The sequence below is a fragment of the Nothoprocta perdicaria genome, unplaced genomic scaffold (genome assembly GCF_003342845.1).
Source record: "Nothoprocta perdicaria isolate Ctin4 unplaced genomic scaffold, notPer1 scaffold_103, whole genome shotgun sequence".
NCBI lineage: Eukaryota > Metazoa > Chordata > Aves > Tinamiformes > Tinamidae > Nothoprocta > Nothoprocta perdicaria.
Genome location: NW_020454128.1, coordinates 556,792 through 580,968, shown reverse-complemented (window position 1 = coordinate 580,968; position 24,177 = coordinate 556,792). Strand labels below are relative to the sequence as shown.

The 24,177-nt window shown below is 62.5% G+C and overlaps 1 protein-coding gene across 1 annotated transcript in view; it reads right to left on the bottom strand.

The window, feature by feature from the left end:
- The window catches only part of PEBP4 (phosphatidylethanolamine binding protein 4), a 26,496-nt gene extending 8,201 nt beyond the window's left edge, over positions 1 to 18,295 (bottom strand). Inside the window, exons 1-3 of the mRNA XM_026042257.1 lie at positions 18,156 to 18,295; positions 17,802 to 17,934; positions 7,147 to 7,245 (exon numbers count right to left, since the gene is read on the bottom strand). Of these exons, the coding sequence (XP_025898042.1) occupies positions 7,147 to 7,245; positions 17,802 to 17,934; positions 18,156 to 18,295 (372 nt within the window). The remainder of the gene's footprint in view (positions 1 to 7,146; positions 7,246 to 17,801; positions 17,935 to 18,155) is intronic.
- Between the last annotated feature and the right edge of the window lie 5,882 nt (positions 18,296 to 24,177).

The following is a 24,177-nucleotide window of genomic DNA, read 5'->3' as shown; positions in this document are numbered from 1 at the left end:
ACAAAACCCTTAAATTGGCAGGAATAAAAGGGGGCAGGAGGGTGGGAGGAGGGCCGGGCTCGCCGGGAGCGCGCACTCCGGCATTGCCAAGGTAACTCTGCCGGGTGCAGGGGCTGCTCCCGAATCCCGCAATCCCTGAGGGTGCTGCCCAGCTCCGGCCCAGCTCCTTCACCCACTGCAGAGAGCAATACAGGGGGCAAAACGGCTCTTTCCCAGCGTTGGGATTAGGCCTGGGATTGGGATGGGGGCCGGCTCACCGCCCCCGGCGTGGCGGGGGCTCCCAGCGCTGCATCCCCCGGGAACACCCATCGGAGCGCAGAGCCGCGCTGCTCCCCGCGCCCGTGCGCGCCTTCCCGGAGCAGCCCTCGCATTTCCTTTCTTTTTTTCCCTCCCTTTAAAGAACATGAAAGAATCTGATAATTACTTCTATCTACCACCCAACTGTACTAATTACCAACCTATTTCTTCACAGTATGACAGACACAGGCTCTCCAAAACACATAGAGATAAATTAGCACTAATTGGTTTTCCTCTGGCTGTTTGAATTAGTATTTAAAGCTCCAATTACAAAGCAGAATAATTACTATTAATGTCCTGTCGCAGTACAAAAGGCAGATATCTCGCGAGCGAGTCCAGGTGTATTATTACACTGATTACCGAATATTTAACCTGGCTCGCTAAGACAAAGACATGGGGAAATCTGGGAAAAAAAGAAAGAAAGAAGCAGGAAAAGGGGGGAAGCCCCGAGAGGGCTGCGGGGCCCAGGGGAGGGTGGTTCTGCAGGAAAACACAAGCGTTTCGCTGCCCGCTGCGGATGCCCCCGCGCATCCCTCTGGGCACCGTGTCCCTGCTGTGCCCAGGGAGCCCCGAGCGCCGGCACCGGCTGCTCGATGCAGAGCCTGCACGCCCGGCAGGGGTTTGCACCCTGCAAACCTGGCCATAGGGTGGGAGTTCAGCCCTGTGAGCCCCGCGTGCGGGGCCCGAGCGCCCGGGTGCCAGCCCTGAGCGCTGGGCACGAGCTGCTCCATGCCAGCCCTGTGCATTGGGCCCCGCTCCACGAGGGAGCCCTGAGCGCTGGGCACGAGCTGCTCCATGCCAGCCCTGTGCATTGGGCCCCGCTCCACGAGGGAGCCCGGAGTGTCGGGCGGGAGCTCCCCCATGCAAGCCCAGAGAGCCAGGCATGAGCTCCTGGGTGCAAACCCAGAGCACGGGGCAAAGCTCCCCGAATGCTGGGCACGAGCTCCCAGACGCAAACCTCAAGCACTGGGCACACGCTCCCTAATGCAAACCCCGAACGTTGGGCAAAGCTCCCCAGTGCAAGTCTGACGTGCCAGGCACAAGCGCCCAGATGCCAATCCAAGTCCGGGGCATGACTCCCAGCTGGGAACCCTTGGGCACAGAGGCACCGGATGGGCACGTTGCACCTCATGGGTATGCTGCAATGCACGGGCACATTGCACCTCATGGGCACATTGCACCCTGCGGGCACAGACCGGCACTGCCCTCTGCCGTCCCCGAGCCCTGCCCCGTGTCCCAGTGCAGCCACCCGCCGTTCCCTGTGGATGCTGAGCCCAGCGGCGGCTCCGGCTCCAGCTCCGGTGGGCGCGGAGCAGGGGGCGGGCAGGATTTCTCGGGAGCGGGGAGGTGGGCGGCGCGCGGGCTGCCAGCTGGCGAGGGCTGCGCTGCGGTGACAAGGCTCTACCCCGTAGGTGTGAGGAATCCCAATTAAACACGCAGCCGATTTGCCGGCGTGGGAGCGGCTGTGCCGCGCCGCGCCGCGCGGCAGGGAAGCCTGCGGAAGCGAGCTCCAGCCGAGGGAAGCCAGCGGGGCTTTCCTCGCTCTCCCACCTGCCTTCCGCCGGGAAGCACCGCAAGGCGTGCGCAGGGCGGGAACGGGGGGCGCCCGTTCTCTGCAACCCGGCATCCCGGCTCCAGAGGCCCCCACATCCTGGCTCCAGAGCCCTGCATCCAGGCTCCAGAGTACTCCACATCCCGGCTCCAGAGTTCCCCACATCCTGGCTCCAGAGTTCCCCACATCCCGGCTCCAGAGTTCCCCACATCCCGGCTCCAAAGGCCCCCCACATCCCTGCTCCAGAGCCCCGCATCCCCGCTCCAGAGGCCCCCATATCCCTGCTCCGGAGCAGCGCTCAAGCATCATTTCAATCCTGTCCGTGTGGGTCCTGTGAGCAATGGGTAACGCTCCAGAGAGGAACAGGGGATGCTCCCGTCAGGCTCAGCCCGCATTAGGGAGCAGCACCCGGGTCCCTGGCAGCTCTGGCACTGCACCATGTGCCAAAGCACCAGCCCTTTTCCACGTGCAGAGGATTCCTTTGCCAGGCTATCCCGCATGTCCCAGGCCCCGGAGTGCCGCAGATCCCCCGCGGCAGCTCTGGAGCTTCCCCCCCTTCCCTTCCTCCTCCCCTGTTCCCTGCAGCCCTGCTGCCTGGGGCTCCATAGCAACGCGGGGCTGTGGGCCGAGTCGTGAGGAGCTGGGATGGAGCATCCCAGCAGCGCGAGGCTCCCCTGCGCTGACTCACCGGCCCCCGAGAAGGACAGTGCTGGGGCTTCCCTCCAGCCCCCGCATTCCCTACCCTGGGAGCCATGCAGCTCCCGGCACCCTGTGCACTTCCCAAAGGAAGCCCCAGGCTTCCCGGGCACCTCGCTGTACATCTGGCTGATGTTGCGGGGAGCACCATCCCGTGCGGATCTGGTGCAAACGGCAAGGAGAAGCATGGAAGCAAAGGCCCATCACAGGGAGCCGTGCACAACGCTGGAATGCAGCTGTGCAGCACTGGGATGCAGCTGTGCACAGCAGTGGGATGCAGCCGTACAGCAGTGGGATGCAGCCATACAGCAGTGGGATGCAGCCGTGCAAAGCACTGGCATGCAGCCGTGCACAGCACTGGGATGCAGCCATGCAGTACTGGGATGCAGCTGCACACAGCAGTGGGATGCAGCCACATCCCGGGAGCAGGAGCGGGCACCGCGGTCATCCCGGGCGCCGGGGGGGCACGGGCATTTCTCCCCCTCCCCTGCACTCCCCAGCGCTTTTACATAACTTGTGCTGCTTAGTCACAGCTCCGGCTCTTTTTTTTTCTCCTTGGGAGCGATTTTCCGCCCGCATCAGCGCGCGAGTCACCCCGGCGCGGGGAAGTCCCCGCCTGCCTCCCGTTGCTCCGGCAACGCGGGATGTGCCGCAAGCGCCCGGGATGCTGCAGGAGTTCCCTCCTCCGGCTCCCGGCTCTCCCACACAGGCCCCGTTAGTCATCGAGGGGAGGCTCTTCCGCCAGGCAGACCCGGGAAGCGCCCGGCCCCCGCCGCCTCCGGAGGCGCGGGATGCGCCGGCACAGCGGGTCCCGGGATGCCGGGATGCCGGGATGCCATCCCTGTGTGTGCTCGGGTCGCTCAGCTTGCGTCGCTGGCCAAACCGGTGTCGGGGAGAGGGCAGGGGGCTCTCGAGGCCAAGAGCAGCACTGGGAAAAGGGAAATGCAGGGAAAGGCCTCTGGAAAAGACCAGAGAAGGGCTGGGTAAGGTGGTGATGCCCAACTCGGCTCAATTCTGCTCTTCCCAAACCCAAATCTGGCCCATCCTGTGCTTTTGAAATCCCTGCCAAATAGAGCGGCTGCTGGGAGTGATGCGCTCCGGTCTCCACAGTCCTGTAGGGCTATTCCATGGGGAAAAAATGGGATTATTTCCAAGCGCTCTAAATCCAGCCCTACCAGAGGAAGGGATTATAAATGAACGTAGCCAAGCCCATCACCCTGCGTGTGGCTTCCAGCGCTCGGCTAGTGCCATTTCCCCTCTCCCTCCCCAAAAGGGCACACGGGACGGAGCAGCCCAAACAGGGAAGGAACAGAGCATCCCAAGATCGGACGGACGGAGCATCCCAAGAGGAGATGAGGCGGAGGCCGCAGGCTCTGCAAGATGCTGCGCTCAGGTGGCCCGTGAGCGGCAGAGCGCAGGGAAGAGCTCAATTGCTGTGCGCAGGCCCCGAGGTGGCTCTGTGCCGAGCAGTCACTCACCCGTCCGGGTGCCACCGGCTAAAGACTATATTTAAAGGTAATATAAACAGTTTGATCTCTGAAATGCATTTGATCCGTAATTTCTATACGCTGCTCCTGAACTTTTATTTTAAAACAATTAGCCAAAAAGCCCTTTTCACACGGTATTTGCAGGGAACCTGACAGTAGCAGCAATTAAGCCCCATCTGTTTGCAGAGCATGAATAATCGCGCTGACACTCAGCCCGCGACACGGCGCGCGGGGCCGCGGCGCAGCACGTGCCAGGGACGGGCACCGCGTCGCCCCTGCGCCCCGTGGACGCAGCACGGGGCACGGGGCCCGTGGCCTCGCTGCGGCCTCCTTGGCTGCTGCTTTGAGCTTTTATTAACCCAGATTTTCTTAATCTAGGCTTAATACCCGCTGCTGCCTCTCGCGTGCGAGCGCGCCCCAAGTTCTCCAGTTAAGCGAGTCGGAGATGCCTGAGAGCCCCGTTTCTATGGCGACGTGCGCAGCCTGGTGCCGCGGCAGAGGGATGGGGACCGGGAGGAGGGATGGGGACCAGGAGGAGGGATGGGGACCACAGGAAAGAATGGGGACCGTGTGGAAGGATGGGGACTAGGTGGAGGGATGGGGACGAGGCAGAGGGATGGGAACCAGGCAGAGGGATGGGGACCACACGGAAGGACAGGGACCAGTCGGATGGATGGGGACCTAGCAACATTCCCGGTGCCACCATGAGATACGTGGGGGACGGTGCCTGCTCTGTGCCTGCCTCAGTTTCCCCCTGCTCCCGTTTCCATAACAACCTCCTGCCAGTCACGGATTTTGGCGAAAAAGACAGTTGAACGGCACAGATTTTGCAGCATCAGCAGCTGCTACCGCATCCTGGGATGAAGAGGGAATGCGACCCTGGAAAAGCCGTGTTTTCCCCAACGCTTCCTCCCGCCGTGCCCGGCTCCAGAGCTCGGAGCCTGTCTACCCGCCTGCTCCTCAAACCGCTTCCGACTCTGCCTGCCTACCTGAGGCTCCATGGTACATGCAGGATAATGGGATAAATTCCTTTCCAATTCACTGCATTATCCTTTGAATATTTTAATGACTCATTGAATGGAGTGAAAAAAAAAAGGCAAAAAAAAAAAGAGCTATTTCAAATGAACAATTATGCTGCATTAGAGTAAAGGCTGATTATATTTAAACACTGCTTGCACGGATAACGGGACATATCGACCTCCGCCTATAAGAGCTAATTTGGCTCTTATCTCTAAATAATTTTACACTGCAAATTACCAGGAAAACCTAAAGGGCTTTAAAAACATTCATCAAAAGATATTATTCCACTTTGCAGCAACGTTTTTATTTAAATTATTTTGCGCGGCAGCAGAGGCATCCTTGGCGGCTGCCGCGCGGAGGCTCCGCTGGGAACGCCGAGCCGACCCGGGCCACGGCGGCACAGCAGGGCGTGCTCCCCTCCGAGGGGGCTGCACGTGCAGGAAATTCGGCTTTTCCCATGGGACAGGCTTTCTCCCGGAGCCGTGGCCAGGCAAAACGGCGGAAATCCAGGTCTGGCCTGAAGCGGCATGTGTGCATGGCGCATGGGAAGGAGCCTCTGGAGCATCGAGGTTCTGCTGCGCTCGGAGCCTCCAACCTCTGCACTTCCCAGAGTCAATTCCCAGCATTAACGCTCCTGCACGTCTCTCCTCCACTAAAGCATCCTCTGCTCAAACCAGGGGAGAGAGAAGGATGCAGCAGTGAGTGGGAGCGGAGGCTGCAGAAGGATCCGGACGCATAAGGGACGGGAGAACTTGGGCTCCAGCAATTCCTAAATGCTAAAATTAATGAGCGACTTCCAGGACCCTGTTGTTAGAAATGCAGAAGGTTTCTGTGCTGGGTAAAGAAAAGAAAGGAAAGCCCTCTGTACAAATCTCTGCAATTCTTCGGAATGCTTTGTGGTTTTTCCATCAATTATGAAATTCATGGGAAGTATTAATATCCAATTTTAATTTGCTCAATATTCCCATTAACAATAAAAAGTCTAATTAAGGTATCTGTACAAAAAGCCCTTAGCAGTACTTTCAGAGAATAATAGAGGAGAATAACTAGATATTTCTTATTAAATGCGTGCAGCAAATTAATTGATATCTTAATTAGACTTCAGCGCTCAGATTATTAGCTAGATTGATTCAGGGTGGAAACACCTAATCTTTTAAACATAAAAGCGAGCCAGGGAGGACCGAGCTGCTTGCTGGGTTTCTAGGCAGGCAGGAGATGGCAAAACTCCGGATCCACATAGGAATTGCAGTGGGAATGCCATTCTGAATGGCCAGCGCACCAGGGCTGCGGGGAATCTTGGGGAATCTTGGGGAATCTTTGGGAAGGAGGAGCGGCGGGGCTGAGCATGGCACGTAATGCTCCCTGCGCAGTGCATCGGCCAGCCTGGCTCCGGGGAATTGCAGATAGAGCAGGTGACACCAAGTGCCTACAGCAAGTGACATGTCCCTGTTCCCGACAAGTGACCTGGAACCGCGTACAGCGAGCGGTACCTAACCCCCCGGAGCAAGCGACACAAGCACATGCAGCAAGTCCCTCGGGAATCAGCACAGCGAGCAATATAGAACTGCATATAGCCGGCAGCATGTAATTGCATACAACAAGCACCGTACAAGTGCACATAGCAAGCACAGAGCAATGCATACGGCGAGCGGCATCCGATTGCTTAGAGCAAGCACCATGGGAACACATCCAGCAAGCGCCATAGGAACACGCACGGCAAACCTCTAGGAACACGTATAGGCAGCACTGTAGGAATGTATATAGCTGGCAGCATAGGAACGCATATAGCCAGCACCTTAGGAACGCGTATAGTCGGCACCATAGGAACACATATAGGCAGCACTGTAGGAACGCATATAGCTGGCACCATAGGGACACGTATAGGTAGCACCTTAGGAATGGGTACAGCTAGCTGCATAGGAACACATACAGGGAGCACCTTAGGAACGCATATAGCTGGCACCATAGGAACACATATAGGCAGCACTGTAGGAACGCGTATAGCTGGCACCATAGTGACACATGTGGCAAGCAGCCGCGCGTGCCCAGCGGCAGCAGCAGCGGGCCCGGGCCGAGCAGCCCTCGCGCACTCACCCGGATGTCGCTGACGAGCCAGTGTCTCCAGAAGCGCTGGCTGGGATCGGCGCGGCTGGGAGCGTCCGGGTCCACCATGACCAACACGTACTTCTTGTCCTGCAAGAAAGGGGGGTGCACAGTGGGCACAGCGCGGGCACCAGCGTGTGGCCTGGCCCCAAAAGATTATGGGCCCTGCGACCCCAGAATTCTTCAGGTTGGAAGGATTTTAGAGGTCTTTAGAGGCCACCTAGCCCAACCTCCCTGCACACGCAGGGTCACCTGTAATGTGTGGAACAGGCTGCACCCAAGTGGGTTCTGAAGATCTCCAGAGAAGGAGACTCCACAAGCTCTCTGGGCAGCCCGTTCCAGGCTCTGGCACCTTCACCATCAAGAAAGGTATTTATGGGCACTGCTCAGGTCCCCCCGCAGCCTTCTCTTCTCCAGGCTGAACAGGCCCAGCTCTCCCAGCCTTTCCTCACAGGGCAGACTTTCCAGGACCCTGAGGATCCTCGTAGCCCTGCGCTGGACTCTCTCCAGCAGCTCCACATCCCTCTTGTCCCGGACGCGGGGCTCATTTCCCACGCAGGCAGCGGGATGGGGAGGAAAGCCAAGGGTCCCCGGCCCTGCAGCCCCGCAGGGCTCGCGTGTCCGCGCTGCTCCGGAGCCGCCGTGCGGCTGCCGACACACCCGGCCATTCCCAAGCGGGCAAAGCCTCTCCCCGCTTGCACACCTGCGAGTTGGGCAACCTGAGCCGCAGGCGGGGAGCCCGGCCCTGGCCCTCAGCACCAGTGTTGCAAGCAGCCTGGCCCTGGCAGCAGGCCCAGGGCACGGCAAGCGGCTCCGGGAGGGAGCGCGTGGTGCAATCCTGCAAGCGGCTCCAGGAGCAAGTGCATGGTGCAATCCCGCAAACAGCGCTGGGAGCGAGCGCGCGGTGCAATCCCGCAAACGGCTCCGGGAGCGAGCGTGCACCCATCCCACAAAGGGCGCCGGGAGCGAGCGCATGGTGCAATCCTGCAAACGGCTCCGGGAGCGAGCGCACGATGCAATCTCACAAACGGCTTCAGGAGCAAGCGCCCATGCAATCCCGCAAATGGCTCTGGGAGAAAGCGTGCGGCACAATCCACGTGCGGCAGGACTGGCACGGCTATTTTGGTGCCCATGGCACGCAGATGGGCTTGGCACGAGCTCCGAACGCCAGGGGACCTGGCAAGAATGCAGGGCCGGGTTATCCTGCAAGCTCCTCGCTATGGGACCTGCTCTCTAGTGGGACCTCAGGGATCAGGCCCTGGTTGCACAGCCCCAGATGCCGGGAAAGGGAAGCGCCGAGGCGGGATGCGCCATGGAGCGGGAGGGGGAAAAAGCCTGGAGCGGCAGCGTGTGAAGGAATTTGCGGCCGGGGGGAGCGGGCGCTGCGGGAGCCCAGCTGGTGGGAACAGAACGCGTAGTCATGGGACTGTCATCGTGTGCTGGCCAGGTTAACGCGCGGCATCTCTATTACTATTAACAGACTTTCTGCTCCGCGCTCCATCTGTTCCTCGCAATAATTGCAGTTGCACAGACCATGCCTTCGCTGCCGGCAGGCTCTGGGGAGAGGGAGTGCTTCGATGCAAAAGAAAATATATAAAAAAATATAAAGGAGGGGGGGGAAAGTGTTAAAAAATAACAGCAAACACGCGGCAAGAGTGCAAGCGGAGGTACCAGCAGGCGCGCCGCGCGCTGCAGATTGCGGCCCGCCAAGGTGGCGGCGCTTGCGGCTCCGGGCCGCGGGGTTGGGCTGGGATGCGGGGCGCGCACGGCATTCCCGCTGCTGATCCGCAGGGATGGGGCAGCGCCGGGGCAACGGCTGCGCGGAGCGGGCGCCTCCGGAGCCGTTGCCGTGGGAACCGCAGGGATGCCCGGAGCGGCCCCGGGCTCCCCGCGAGGAGCGAGGAGAGCGGCCGTCCCAAGAGGCACCCGGCCGGGATAGCGCAGCGGGACAACATCCCGGCTTCGCCTCGCCAGCTCCGCGCGCTGTCCCCGTCCCCCTCTGCTCCGGCCGCGGGCAGCATCGCGGCACCGGCACCGGGAAGAGCCGCCGTCGCCTTCCAACCCAATTACTGTCACGCGGGGGGACATATGGATTGGTGACATCTGACATTTCCCGAGACAATATTTTGATGCAGAGTGGCACCTCAGTCACAAATCATTTTCCCAATCTTGGCTTGGGCTTGGGCGGATTTTTGGTTTTTTTTGTGTGTGTGGGCTGCTATTTTTTTTTAATGGGGACAGAGCCGGGATGTGGCAGGGTGATATTTGCAAGCAAGAGGGCCGTGCGCGCTCCGGGCACAGCTGGGACAGCACTGCCACCGCACCGGCCCGCTCTCCCCCAGCTAATTGCGCGGCTGCAAAACGCGCTTTTCCTCCTCAAACCCGCGCTGCCCTTCGGCCGCTGCCGGCCGCGGCACCCCAGGGGTTAGCGGCACCCGCTGAACCCGCTGCTCGCAGACACCTCGGAAAAGCTGAAATGACTTTAAATGCCTAAACATTTTAAAACAAACCCGGGAACGATTCCGGCGCGAGCTCCTCGCTCGTTCGCGCTCTCTCTCCCATTTTTACGGTTTCCAGAGCTGTTTTATGCCTCATTACCTGCACACTGTGAGTGATGTCTGTCGGTCCTGGAGCTGTAAATACCTTAAATCATGCTTCATTAAGAATATCTATGGTGCTATTAAAGAGCTATAATAGACAACGAGTTAACAGATGATTAAATACGAACTCCATTTGTGTCAGTCACCGCACGCAGGAAGAGGCTTTAAGTTTTTTAAACGGGTTCTCATTATCCGGGTGGCGGCGGCGCTGGGGGATGCTCCAGGTGGGAGCGGGTGGGAGATGCTCCCCGCTCCGGGGTGGGAGCAGCTTCTCCGCCTGAGATCAACTCATAAACAGATATAATATTGGCGAATTGAGGAGGAAGGGGTGGCCGGAGACGCGGCAGCACGGGGCAGAGCGCAGGATGCTCATTGGAAAAATGGTGGGAGAATTTCCCGCTGTCCAAAGGGCGGCGAGCGGCGCGTGTGCCTGGGCACGTCGTGGCCCCGGGGCAGCCCGTGATTGAATCCGGGGGCCGCGCTGCGTGCGGCGACCTCTGCTCCCCGGGCAGCCCCGGGTCAGGCCGGCAAATGAAGGCAGGGTCCCCGGGGAGCGCGCGGCGCGGAGCCGAGCGGCTCTGCCGACCTGCGGGTGAGCGCCGCCCGCCCGCTGCCGCCGTCCCTGGAATGTCTAATCGCCGCCTCGGCAGCGACGAGGACACTCGGCTCGGGGCACGCAGCGGAAAGCAGGGAATGGGAACGGGACGGCCGAGGCGGGCTGCCTCCCACGGACGGGGCTGGCGCTTGAAAATTTGCAGGATTTATTCCCATCCTAAACAATCCATTTTTTCCCCTCCCTACTAATTATTTGTCTCAAATATATCCATCTTGTCCTCCTAAATGTAACAGGGTGGGGGTCAACGCGACCCAGCTGAACCACATCCCTGTGCCATACCTACGAGCCACCATCTCCCGAAGGCGCCCGAGCGGATCACGCTGCTCCTCTCCCACCCAAGAGCCCCCAATAAGCCTCAACGCCGGCCCCCGTGGGCGGCGCGGGGCCGGGGCATCATTAGGGAGCGGGCCCCGCGCCGCCGGCCGCGGCAATTACGGCGCGCGAGCCCTGGGCGGCTGCCGCCGGCTCCCATTACGCGCGGGGCCGCGGGTCGCTCACCTCTGCCCCGGCCTGCCGCGAGGCGCCGCACGAGCGCCCGCGCTCCGCTCCGTAATTGCTCCGGCTGGGGCCGTGCGGAGCGGGAATTCGTGCGCGCGGAGCCCCCGAGTCAATCAGCGGCTGCCGCGTCCCCCCGGCGCAGCCATCCCCGGGCGCGCGAGCCCTGCCGGCCACGGCCACAAACCTCCCCCATGAGGTTGCCCTGAGAGGCATCCGAGGGGCCGCTTCCCGCTTTTGTTGGACCTCTTTCGGGTGCACAGGTGACATGGGGCGCGTTGCCCGCAGGGGCACTCGGAGCCCCGGCCCGGGGCGGCAGTCCTGGCCGAGGGAAGCAGGGCGGACAGTCGGGTGTCCCGGCGCGGGCGCACGCGGCGCCTCGCAGGGGCGCGTTAAGCACCGCGATTAGGACGAGCGTCCCTCACGTGCTGCTTGCTCACTGCCTCCGCGTCCCCCGGGGCCGCAGCCGCGCGCAGGACGAGGCCTCCTCGGGGGCTGCGCTGCCTTTAGCGCCCGGAGCAGCGGAGCCGCATCCCGGAGCCGCATCCCGGGCGCTCCGCGCGCCCTGCGCGGGCGCGGGGCCGGGCGGGCCGGCACCATCCGTCGCTCGCGAGGCTGCGGCGCTCCAAAGGAGCAATCCCGCGCCTGTCGCAGCCCATCAGGCGCGCGCCACATGAGCGGCGAGCGTGCGGCGCCCGCGGACAGGGAAGGAATTGACACCCCGGCTCCCGTTTTCGTTGGAAAACGAGCGGAGCAGGGGCTCGTTCCTTCTTTCTTTGCACCCAGTCTGCCAAGTGCCCTGCTCCACATGGCGGCCCCTCCAGCCCCGGAGCAGCCAAATCCCTTCGGATGCTCCTGTTCACCCCGGGGACCCTCGGAGGGGCCCGTCCGGCCCCAGCGCCCAGTGCAGTAAAGGAAGATCCGTCCCGCACCGAAGCCTCGAGCCCAAACAGCCACAGGCTTCGGGAGCCGTTCCAAGCTCTGCAGCTTAGGCCCATCTCCAAATATCTCCAAACAGGTTTATTTATGGAAAACAGAATCAGTCCAAGACTTTCACAGCTCAGGAATATTTAATGCTATTTGGTGAGGGAGGATTTCGAGCAAGGCGGAAACGATGCCGCTCTCCCAAAGTCGCCGGCAGCACCACGGTGAAACTGGACCGGCCGCATCCAGCACCCGCTTTCCGTGGCCTCCCAGCAACCCTGCTAATTAATTAGCGCAGGCAACTTAATAATGAGCTGCCTGCTAACGTGAGGCATAGCAATGCACTGGGTAACGGTGCGGGCTTGCAGCTCCTCCAGGGCGGGAGGGCAGCATCCCGCAGCCGTGCTGCCGTGCCGGATCGCAAGGGGCTGCGGCCACTGTTGCAGCAAAGGCTGTTGGCAACCAGAGAAAACTGCATCCCTAAGGAAATGCACTAAAAAGGGAGAGGAAAAGCTGCTGTGGGTTCTGCCAGCTGACAGGACCCTCGTGCGTCCCGCTGGGTGCAAGCGAGCAGCAGCGCGGGGCTGACGCCGCGCCGGGAGGCAGTGCCGGAGCCGCGAGAGCGATGGGACAAGGCCCAGCTTTACCGCCAGCTCTAACGGCCCTGGAAGACGGCCCCGAGTCAGGCACCGGGTGGGAAATGCCTCCCATTATCACCGTGACTCATTCATGACTCAGTGACATTTCTGAAATTAAAAAGCCTTCGCTCGCCCAGCCCTTTGCTGCCCCACTTGGCGGCCGCACCGGCGCTAAACAACTTATTTTTCATGCCCTTTTCCAGACAAACAAGTGGGAAACAACCAGCCACGCGGTCGGGAGCGGCGGGCAGCATACACCCAAGCCCATGGCCCAAGGGCTTCCCTGCCCTCTCCATGGGGCACAGCGTGGCTTATTAAAGCGCTCGATTTGCAAGGCTGAGCAGCGTCTCCGCTAATCAGCTTCCTAAAAATCTCAGTGCATCCCGGTCCAGCATCCCGCAGGATACTCGAGCCCTCTCCATGCCCAGCTTGGACCAGCCAGTGCCGGAGCCTTCGCTCCAGGATGAATAAAGGTTGGGCCAAAAATAGGGATTTGGGGAATGGAGAAACCCGATGCCTAAAATGAAGGGAGGAGGGAAGAGCAGCGTATCAGTATTTCAATTACAGGGGAAACGGGTCTTAATAGAAAACACGGAGTCATCTTTGATACTCGAGAGCAAGCCAAGCAATATCCAGGAACGCAACGCGCTGGCCCCGAGTTAATAAAGCAGGAGACGAGCGGCGTGCAGGCAGTTAGCAGCACTGCTCCGAGGGAAGCGATTCCGAGCTCGCTCCTCACCCTAAACGCTCCCAGTGGCACTCGCTAATGCGCTGCACTTCTGGAGCTCATAAAAATGCAGCAGGGAAGTTTTAATACAAGTAAAAAGGGCAAATTTAGAGCGTTTTTTCCCCCCCTTTCCTTCACTTTAAAAAACCACACATACGGAATAAAAATAACCGGGTTGCACCTCGCTCGCTTGCTGCAGAGTGGCAGGGATGTAAATGAAGGTGCTTTCTTATGTATAACAGTGTCTGCAGCAGCCCCGTGGCGGGGCGAGCAGCTTGGTTCGGCGTGAATAAATATGTATAAAAATGTAACGCTGCAAAGAACTAAAAACCTGATAACCGAGATAGCGCTTCGCGGTGGCAACGCCAGCCACTCGCGCTCTTATTCTTCCCTATTTATGTAAGAAGCCATTGAGATGATAATGCACCTTCCTCCCGCCGTCCGGTCCGGGAGATTTCGGGGCCTTTTCTGCAGCAGGAGAGAGCTCAGGTGTGGGGGCCGTGGCGCAAGCGTGCAAATGCGCGTGGGCCGTGGGAGAGGGCTCAGAGCACAGGAACCTGCATCCTGCTTCCCAGGACGGTTTGCAAGGGTCAAGCACTAGGATGGAGAATCCCGAGCTTGCGCGAGCGGGGTGATTCCATAGCGAAGCCGCAGGGATGCCGTGGTGGCCGGAGAGCCGGGGCCGCGCTCGGCGGCGCCCGCGGCGGTGCCGGGCGCTCCGGGGCGAGCGCGGCCGCCGTTACGCAACGCGGCCCGGGAGAGCCGGCGTGGGCAGCGTGGGCTTTCCTGCAGCGGCAGCTCGGCGGAACACGAGCAGCTTACATAAAGAGCGCGGAGCCACCGGCGCGGGGGCCGCTCCGCTCCGCGCCGCGCGGGAGGCAGGGCCGCGTGTTCGCTCCCGAGTCTTTTTCCCCCCTTTTTTTTTTCTTTATTTTTCCCCCCTTCTTTTTCTTCTTTCCCCCTCCCTTAAGGCCCGCCCAGAGCAAGCGGCTGCTCGCGGCGGGGGAAAGGGAGCGCGGTGACTCAAGCGTTTTGTAACGCGGCGCCCCGCGCACCAGGATGCCGCCGTGCCCCGCGCGCGCGGGAGGCAGGCGGGGGTGCTGCCCCCGAGGAGCCGCTGCCACCATCACATCACATCAGCTGGGAGCCGCCCCACGGCGCCGGGCAGGGGCGAGGAGCCCTCGTTAAGCACGGCTCATTAGCGAGCCCGCCACCGAGCCCCGGCTCGCGCGGCACGCGGCACGAGGGGCCCCGCGAGCCGCCGGGAGACGCAGCCAAAGTGACACGGCCCCGCGGGGCCCGGCGAGCTGCCACCCGGGCCCAGATGGGCTCTGGCACCGGGAGCAGCCGCGCGCGGGGGCGGCGCTTCCGAAGGGGCCCTCGAGCGCGCGGCGCCCACGCCGGCACGTGCCGCGGAGAGCGCCGGCACCGAGCAAGGGGCTCCAGCCCGGCCGAGCCCTCCATGTCAGCTCCTGCATTCCCCAGCCCAGGCTGCGCGCCCAGAGCACCCTAAGGTGCTCCGCAAAGGTGCCGGCTGGCAAGTGGTGGGAAGCCCCATTCCCAGCCCCTCCAGCACCATAGCAATCCAGCCTAGCAGTTATGCACTGCTGGAGAGATGACTTAGTTACCAAATGCTTCCATCCTCCCTCCATGCAAAACAAACGTGTGTTTTCTGCCTTGTTTATTTAATAATAATATATGAAAAGATATAGCTTAGGGGGAATAAGTGCACCGTGCAGTGCGAGATGAGATGAAGCTGCTTTGTCGCCAGGGCGAGTGGCAAAGGTGGCTCCGCACGCTCCGGTGCGCGCCGTGCGCGCGCAGCACGCGGGGTGCCGTGGGGTGCGGGCGAGCGCCTTCCCTTCGAGCGCACTTGCGGAATCGCTTTGTCTTACGTGCCGATTCCACCCTTTTTCCACCCAAAGCCCAAGGAGGGCACAGGAGGCGACCGCGCGGCATCGCACTGGCTCTCGGCTCCCAAGACCCCTTCAAGCGCCTCCAAAGCGCAAGCAGCCCCTAAGGAAGTCGTCAAGCGTTGTGCAGGTAACAGGTAGCGCCGGAACCACAGCTCACGAGCGGCACTCAGGGCGAATTGCTTTTTAACAAGCCGCCAAGCCCTATCAATAGCATCTGCCGTATGTTTTTATAAAGTGCAGAAATATGTTTTTAAACGGCCAGTAAATAAAGTTCCTATCGATTTGATCCTGGGCATAATCTGTTTTGCTGTCTGCCACCAATAGTGGTAATAAAGCAGAATCATGTAATGCAGCATTTCGGCTAATGTGGCCATACATCACGGCAGGACCCGCGTGCTCGCCGGCGATCTATCATCTTCTAGGGGGACTGCTTAGCTGCAGAATTTATAAACTTGCCCCCACATTGATGCAATGTCCAATTTTCTTTTCCAATTTATTTTTGGTTGAGCAAAGCAATATCGAGACATGCACGGGATGAGGAGGGAGTGTTTCCCATCTATCCAGATGTTCCCACACCACTCCAGCCGAGTGAGAAGCTTTCCAAAGCACCCGGACCATCTGATGCCACCTTGCCCTGACTGCAGGTTCCCTCTTCCCCAGTGCCATTCTCTTTACAGCTGCATCGCGCGGCCTTTCCAGACAGTGACTCATAAAGGAAGGCAAAGAGCAGTGCCTCTGAGGATGCTGAAGTCATTTTGGATCAAGGAAACCCCTAGCTGGACATGGGCTGTGTGGAGAACACGTTGCCACCAAGAAGGGGGTTGTGAGGCTGCTGCCTTTGTCCTTATCCACACGCAGCCTCCACTGGACTCGTCACAGCCCCTTGGGATGAAGGGGAAAATATTCCACTCCCCCTCCCCGACACAAGCTGAAAACTGATAAATATTTCCAAAGATAAAAAAAGAAGAAAACACAAACACTCTGCATTTGGCTTTTTTTGGTGGTTGTTTTTCTTGAGGAGACAAAGTGTTCCACCGAACGCAGACACTTCCTACACAAGTTTTCATACTCCAAACCCTAGTTTTCTCCGGCGGGTTTGACGGCGAGCGCGTCGCCAGCCCTGAGCGCAGCCGCTTCCCGGCGTCGCAGTGAGGAAGCCGGGCTGGGCTGAGCCCACCGCGTCTCCTCTTTCCTGGGAATCTGCTCTGGCCATTCCCAGCCACCTCAGGAGTTAGGAATAACAAGCTGGGATGGCTATAGGGAAAAACAGAGGCAGAGCTCACAGACAACACGAACCTGCTCTGCGCCCGTGGGAAAAAGGGCACCAGTTTTCCCACGGGGGCGGGGGCATTCCCGCGGCTCCGGGGCCACCCAAACAGACACAGCGGGAAGAGGCCAAGGAATAAAGTGGAGCCAGTGTCCTCAGCTGGCACCCGCCTGCACGTGGCGCCACGCTGCGCCCGTCTGCACAGGGAGCACCACCAACCATGCCGCCCATGCCCCGCTCCGAGACAGCCCCAGCTCCCCCGGGACCGGCCCCAAGGAAACCTCCACCCAGGACACCCATCCAAGCCGGAGCAGCCTTGGCATCCGGCTCGCACTGCCATAAGCCAGGGAGGCCGCTGCCCTCCATGGTACAGCTGGGCAGGCACCAGGCTCTGCTCATCCCCCGGGCCCAGGGCTGCAGGAAAATGCAAAAAGGCAGGAAAAAAAAGGAGATGTTTTTTCTTGCCTGCTCAGAAACCTGAGAAGTTTCCAGCTACTGACAGGAAGCGGTGCCCAAGCCACAGATCGTTTTAGCTATGGCAGCATTTGCCAGGGAGGGCTTTTTTTGGAGAAAAAAAAAAAAAAAAAAGACATCTTTAAGGGAGAGTTATACTTGGAGCCACGTGACGAGTGAGGGAAGAGGCTTTCCAGGCGCGAGGAGGCAGCAGGGAGAGCGACTCTTGGTGCATCCAGACACAGTTGGACACGCAGCGAGGGGCTGGGGGCTGCTGTGGCACTCAGGGCCGTGGGCCCCTCGCTGGGCAGCACTTCCCTGTGGGAATGACGCGATGCCGGGACACGCCGCGCCTCGCTACCTGCCCATACCACCATGGGGCTCTGGCCCCTTGGGCCGGGCAGGGCCCGCAGCCCCTGCACCCGCTGCAGCCCCCGCTGCTCCCCGCGCTCCGGTCCCGCTGCTCCCCGCGCTCCGGTCCCGCTGCTCCCCGCGCTCCGGTCCCGCTGCTCCCCGCGCTCCGGCGCGGCAGCAGCGAGTGCAGTTCAATGGTGCCATCTCGTGGCATCGCGGGGACATGGCAAAGGGCCCCACAAAGGCACCTGGCGCACCCCGCTCTGCCGCAGGCCCGTTTGCAGGAGCACCCATCGGCACGCAGTGCGTCAGCGTCCGCAGAGGGCCCGGGGGACAGCGGGCCGTGCAAGTGCCCTTCCCGCCGCACCGCCACGCTTGGCATCGCCACCCCATCCCCATGTCACCCCCCAGCCTGGCCTTGACCCCAGGCGCCAGCTGCGTGGCTAAGGGGACCCCAGCGAGGAGGACAGGCGCCAAAGCGGGAACACGTGCACCCCCAGGACAGGAGGCCATCGAGCACCCCGGTGGGTGCTTTGGGGTGCCTGTGGAGGGGCAGTGCAGAGCCAAGCGCCTCTTCCCCGCGCCCTGGATGCTCTGCCGGGCACTGGCTCCCGGCGAGGGCCCCTCCAGCGCCCGGCGCCCCGGGGTGCTCTTACCTGCTGGGCGCGCGCGTAGCGCACGCAGGGGCTGCTCCACTCGCGGCCGAGGCGCCACCGGTAGCGGCGGCACGCGGGGATGTAGGTGCAGCCCACGTCGCCCAGCTCGGGGTACACGACTTCCAGCTCCCCCCTGGAAAATAGGGAGAGGGATGGGTGGCCTCGTCCCGTGCCCGGGACAGGACTGGGCCCAGCAACCCGGCACCAACCCCACATCGAGGGCTCAGATGATCACCCCTATTTCGGAGCGTTTTCCCCCTCCATTATCCCACAGGAGGAAATGGGGCCTAAAAGGATTCCCTTGGGCAGCGGGCAAACCCAGGCTCCACTCCGGAGGCCGTGGCAGCCGCTCACCTGCACAGCTCAGCATCCTGGCTGCCCAGCGGCTCGAAGAAGCAAACCCGGGGGTGCCCGGCACCCCAGTGCGCATCCGCAGCCCCCCCAGCAGTGCCCAGCAAGCTGAGGAGCAGCAGCACTACCTGCGCCAGCCCCATCCCACCCTGCGCCGTGCTCAGGGGTTGCCGCGGGGATGGTTCCCGGGAGGGAGAAAGGGGCTGGAATGGGGTGTGGGAAGGGGCAGCAGCCACAAGGGAAGGGGCCAGGCAGCCCTTCCCCGACTCTCATTCTATTCCCCCCAAAAGCTTCCCTGCTAATTAGCGAGGAATTGCACTCGTTTGCGCTGAGCGGGGAGGGTGCCGGGCCGCTCCGCGCCGGATGAGGCGGCACTGGGGGAGCGAACAGGCGCTGTCAGCAGGAACGGGTGTTGCTGCACACGCCGGATCATTATATAATGAAGCGCCGGCACGCAGAGCCAGCACGGGTGCCTGCACCGCTGTCAGCGCCGTGAGAATAAGGCACCGGGCTAATTAGCTACATTAGTTTAATGGGGATGATGTTGAGGTTTGGGGGCTAATGGGCTCCCTGTTCCCACGCTCCACGATGGACAAACCTCTAATTAGGCCCTGCGCCGGCAACGAGCAACTCGCGTGAGTAACCGCTGAGCACAGCCGCCCTGACTCAGCACGGGCGCCCCGGCCGCACTCGCGGCCGCCGCCGCTTTGCCAAAGGAAATCCTGCTCCGCTCCTCCGCGGGAGCGACTTTCCCCGCAGGATGGAGGTGCCGCCGCGGTGCAGCCTGAACCCCGCGCTGACGCCTTCCCAAATCGCGGCAGGACATCCCGCTCACCCGTCGGAGCAAAGCGAGCTCAGGAGTGCAACAGCTCCCGCTGCACCGCTCATTTCCTGAGCACTTGGGCTTCATCAAAGCCAAACAGCCGCTTCCCAAGCAGAATTTCACCCTAATCTGTTTGCAAGGAGCAGTTTCTCACTCTGACGTGGCTCAAAACACACAGGATGCTGGCGAGCTCTGGAGCTGCGCAGCCCGACACAGGCGCTTCCTGTTGATGCTGGTTTAAGATTAACCAGTTCCAGCTAAAATCCACTGCCAGGTTTCTGCCCCGACTGAAGGCAGCCCTCGTGCTACCCACAGCTATTTGACTCTGCAATCTTTCCTCCCTTAAATTATTCAGTATCCTCCGCTCTTGCAAGAGGTTAATCGCTCACCGGTGGAGAAGAAGGCGAATTTCCCCAGCCCCAAAGCAGGAAGCCTGGCACAAGGCTGCTTCCTCTTCGGTTGCTTCGTGCTGCGGGGAAGTTGCCCAGTACAAGTTGAGCACAAGCTCTGCCCTGTGCGTGCTGCACGGAGCAGGAGGATGGCTCTGCTCCTGCGCCCAGACCGCGGCTTTGGCTCTGCACAAGGGGAGCCGTTTCGGGCTGCTTCCAGCTGCGCAGGCCCCTCTGAGGTGGCCAGGGCGGCATTTGCCATCAGTCCAGGGCTCCTTTCAGGTCTCGCATGTGTTCTGCAAGATTTGGGGTTGCTCGTACCCCAAAACACCCGCAGCAGCCCCCGAGCATCCCTCCGGGGCTGCATCACCCCTGCGGATGGGACACAAGGAGCAGATCCATGTGGGAGCAGCCTCAGAGCTCGGCAGGGAGGATTTTTGTTCTCCCTTCTCTCCCTAAGTCACCCAAAGCCTGAAGCTGCGTTGCCGCCTGCCCCATTTTCTGGGCTCGGTCATGCTGGATTAAGCACTGCCACCATCACAAGCAGCAAAATCCCAATAAATGCCGGGGCCGGAGCCAAATGGTGTTTGGGCCACGGCACCCGCTGCTCCAGCAGCCCCTCTGCGCTGCCTGAGGCTCTTAGTGGCTTCAAAGGGCTCCGCCGCACCGGGCTTGGGGAAGCTCCTGCCTCCGAGAGCAGCCGGATTTGAGCTCCAAAGCCAGCGCTCGGATGCCAGGGGTGTTGTCAGGGGCCGGCACTGGAGAGCTGGGAGGTTTGGGCAGCGCAGGGGCATCGCTCCACAGCACAGGCCGAGCGGGCAGCCCCTTGCAGCCCCAAATGCACCCCGAGCCCCAGCGAGGCGCCGTTGCGAGGGCACGCTGCAGGGGGGTGACCCTGGCCGCCGGGCACAGGGCCCTGCAGCCGCTGCCCCCGCGCCCGGCAGCGCCCTGTGACTGCTCCCGCGGCCGCCGCGGCGCTCCGCAGCCGCGGCCAGGGCTGCTATTCCGGGCGCAGCCTGGCGCTCGCCTGACCTACATCGGGAGCGCGCTGGGCAGCGCGAGGCAGGCGCTGCAGAGCGGGGCTCGTAGAAAAGGAGCAAACCCGCATCCCCATCCCGCGCGGTGCTGTGCCGGCGCTGGCTGCGCCCTGGGAAAGCCCTGAGGGGAGCAGGTGACACCCAGGAGGTGACTCGAGGAAGGCGACATGAAGGCGACATCCTCCGCGCTGACTCAGGCTGAGCCGCTCATCCTGGGGCTCGCCAAGCCCAGCACCATGGACCCTGCTCCCTGCCGCGCTCTGGGGACCAGCGGCAGCCCGGGACCCCTGTCAAAACTGCATTCCCATTCATCCCACACTGCTCTTCCCTCAGCTGCCTCTGGGCCTCTTCCCAGCCCCTTTCCAGCCAAAGGGCAAGAAGCAACACCCAGCACCCAGGAGCAGTACCTGCATCCAGCAGATTCCCCACTCAGAAGACCCCAGTCCCATTCCAAGGGAGGAAACACTCCCTGCCCAAGTCTCCCCTGCCTCCCTGGCCTTTATCCCCGCGGGCAGCTGCTGCTCGCTGGCCGGCCGCAGCCTCCGCTCGCTGACACAGCCCTGATTCACCTGCTCTGCTTTCCCAGGCCCTGCGGCTCTTCCCAGCCCCGCGGTTCCCACGGCCGCATCCAGGTGCTCCGCTCCTGCTCCTTCCCTCCTTTGTGCTCGCCTTGCCAGGACATCCCCGGGAGCAGCAGGAGCAGCAGCTACAGCCCCTCCAGAGGAGCCACCAAGGCCTGAGGCCACGGGGAGGGCTGCCCTTCTCCCAGCAAGGGCTTCCTCCACCCGTCTCGCCCTGGCCGCATCTCCTGCTGCATTTCCTTCTGCCAGCTGTAGCAGAAAGGACAGTTATTTGCCCGGTTTGTGTCTTACCAAGTGGTTTTAATGTGCACTCTTACACCTCCACTGACCATCCATGGGTCCATAGGCATCTCCAGATGCAAAATGGGAACTGTTTGGGAATGTTGTAGAAGTCTGCTAACAAAATATGAGTCCAATCAAAGTGGCTTCATTACAAGGAGCCAGCAAGGGGAGATGGATTTGGAGCCTGCCTCTGCTTGCTCGCAGCCCGCACGCTGCCGCACGCGCACGGCACCCTCCATTGCTCCGAGTGGAAAATTCCTTTCTGCGGAGCCTGGATTGTGGTTCAACAGGTTCTAGTCCCAGCCCCTTTCCTTGTGTCAGTGCAAAAACTCATCCCTAGGGCATTTGTTTAGATCACATGGGCACACATATAAAAATGGCTCCTACCTGTCCGGGCCAGTTGGCACCCGGAGCAGCTGCCAGCGCCCAGCGCCTCGGAGAGCCGCCGGAGGAGCCGCCGGGGGCCCGGCACAACCCGCCCCAGGTAACTCCGGCCCTGCGAGGCTCCCGAGCCTCTCTCTGCCCTGCGGCCCTGCAAGGGGGAGGCTCCGGGAGGTTTCTGTCTGCCGTGCTCCCTATTCCGCTCCCTTCCCTGCTCCCAAGCCCTCATCCCAGCTGCAGACAGCAGCTTGGGAATGTGCTCCAGCTTCCTCGCTCTGCTGTCATTCCCCGAGTAGCTGCGGGTGCCTGTGGCCTTGCGGCGGGAGCGGAGGAGCCTGGCGGTGCTGTGCACGCCGGGACAGCAGGAAAGCCGAGGCAGGGGCTGCTACCGGGGAGCCGCGGGGCCGGCGGCGCGAGCGGGATGCGCCGGCCGCACCACGCCGGGCACAGCGGTGCTGGAAACCCTGGGCACCAGGCAGCGCAGCTGGGATCTGCAGCAGCCCCGTGGGCACACGTGGCCTCGGACGTGTCCCGGGAAGGAGGGCAGCTCGCTGCACTGCCCTGCGCAGGGGAGCCCTGGCCAAAGCAAACACGGTGGCGGCTGGCACCCGCGCCACGCTCCATGGCCCGGGACAAGCTCCTGATGGACGGGGCAGCGCAGGTGCTGGCACCAATCCGCCCGTCTCCCCGTGCTCCGGCAGTGGCCCGGGGACAGCGGGGAGACACCAGCGTGCCGCTGCCGGGACGCAGATGGCCCTTGGCCATCCCCATGCTCCTTCTGTGCTCCCAGCCGTGGGCGGTGATGTGCCAGGGCGGGTAAGTCCCAGCCTGGGGCGTTTCCACAGAGCTTCTCCATCCTCTCCTTCCAGGACCGGCCAGGAGAAAGAGATGGAAACGCAAGGGAAAGGCCGCCGTGGTGTGAGGATGGCAGCGATGGCGCGCAGCCTGTGAGTACGGGCATGGCCGCAGGCACTAGGCACACAGCCCTTCCCGCTCGCTTTTCCTAGGCACTTTTCCCAGCACTTTGCTCCCCGACTCCCATGCAACCTGTTGCAGCGCAATACATCTGTTGGCAGCCCCATCCCTGGGTGCCCCCGGTGGTGCCTGGCACGCTGGGGGCTCCAGGGGTTGGCAGCGGTGGCTGGTCCCTTGGGTGTCGTGGCACTGCTCTGCTCCACGTCCCGGCCCCTCGGAGCACATCCCTCTGGCCGCGCCACTCCAAGACCCGTTTGGACTTTGCTCAGGTTCAACCTGGGCACCTTTGTGCCGGGAGCGGCGTGCCGGGTGCCACAGGAAGCTTTGCCTGGGAGCTACAGGAATTGCAGCGTGGAAGGACAGTCCTTCCTGCACAAGCCGCAAGCAGCTGCCGCTTGGTCCCAGGCTTGCAGAGCTGGCAGTTTGATCCCCCGAGCCCTGCAGCGCCAGGGCCGGGCGCCCTCCCTGCCATCCGCCCCAGCTCCCTCCCTGCTCGGAGCCCCGTGGCCCTGCTATCTGAGTGTGGGGCCTGGCCGCGCTACGTGGGAATCACAATCGCCCTTTTGTTTAGTGCTGGAGCCGGAGCGGGGGCCGGGGAACTCAGCTGGCCCAGGGCTGCCAGCAGCTTTCAGGCCACGATTAAACACCTGCCCCGAGGCCACACAGCAGCCAACTCCCACGGCTGGCACCCGGGCCCCACGTCCCCTCCCTGCGCCCGCACAGCGTGTGCACCAGCCCCGCGCGGCGAGCGGCCGCGGCCCTCGGGCCCCTCTTGCAGCCGCGCGGCTGCCGCTGCTGCGGCGGGAGCGACGCGGGCGGCGCGAGGCCGGCGAGGCCGCAGCGGGCCGGGGCGCCGCTGACGCCGCCTGACGCTGCATTGCATCAGCAGCGGCGCAGGGCAGAGCGGGCGGCCGGGCAGGCGCAGCGGGGCTGGGGACCGTCACATGATGCGGCCCCGCGCGCGCCCCGGCCCCGCGGCCAACGTGACTCGGGCTTTGGCAGAGTCCCCTTGTCCCTGCGTGGGGCACGGTGCCCTAGTAGCAGTGTCCCCGGCAGGGCCCCCCCGGAGCCCCCCACGTCCCCGCACCGCCGCAGGGCCGGGGGGCGGCACTGGGGGCAGCAGCGGAGATGCAAAGCGCGGCTGCCCCCGCGCTGGCCGCTCGGGGTGCAGGACCGGGGAGCCGCGCACCGGGGCCGAGCGGGGGGGGCCCCGGGGGGGTCTCGGTTCTCCGCAGCACCCGCCTGCGCCCCCCTCCCCTCCGGTGCGTGGCAGCCAATGGGCGGCGGGGGGGGGCGGGGGCGGGGCCTCGGCCGGCCGCTTGTTTTTTGTGAATGAAAAGCGGGGCGGGCGCGGCCCGGACTGCGGCGCTGCGCGCTCGGCTGCGCGCTCGGCTGCGCGCTCGGCTGCCTCGGCGCAGCGCTCCCCTCGGCGCAGCGCTCCCCTCGGCGCAGCGCTCCCCTCGGCGCAGCGCTCCCCTCGGCGCAGGGCTCCCTCCGCGCAGCGCAGCGCAGCTCATCGGGCCGCGGATGCGGAGCACGGGGCGGCCGCGCCGCCGC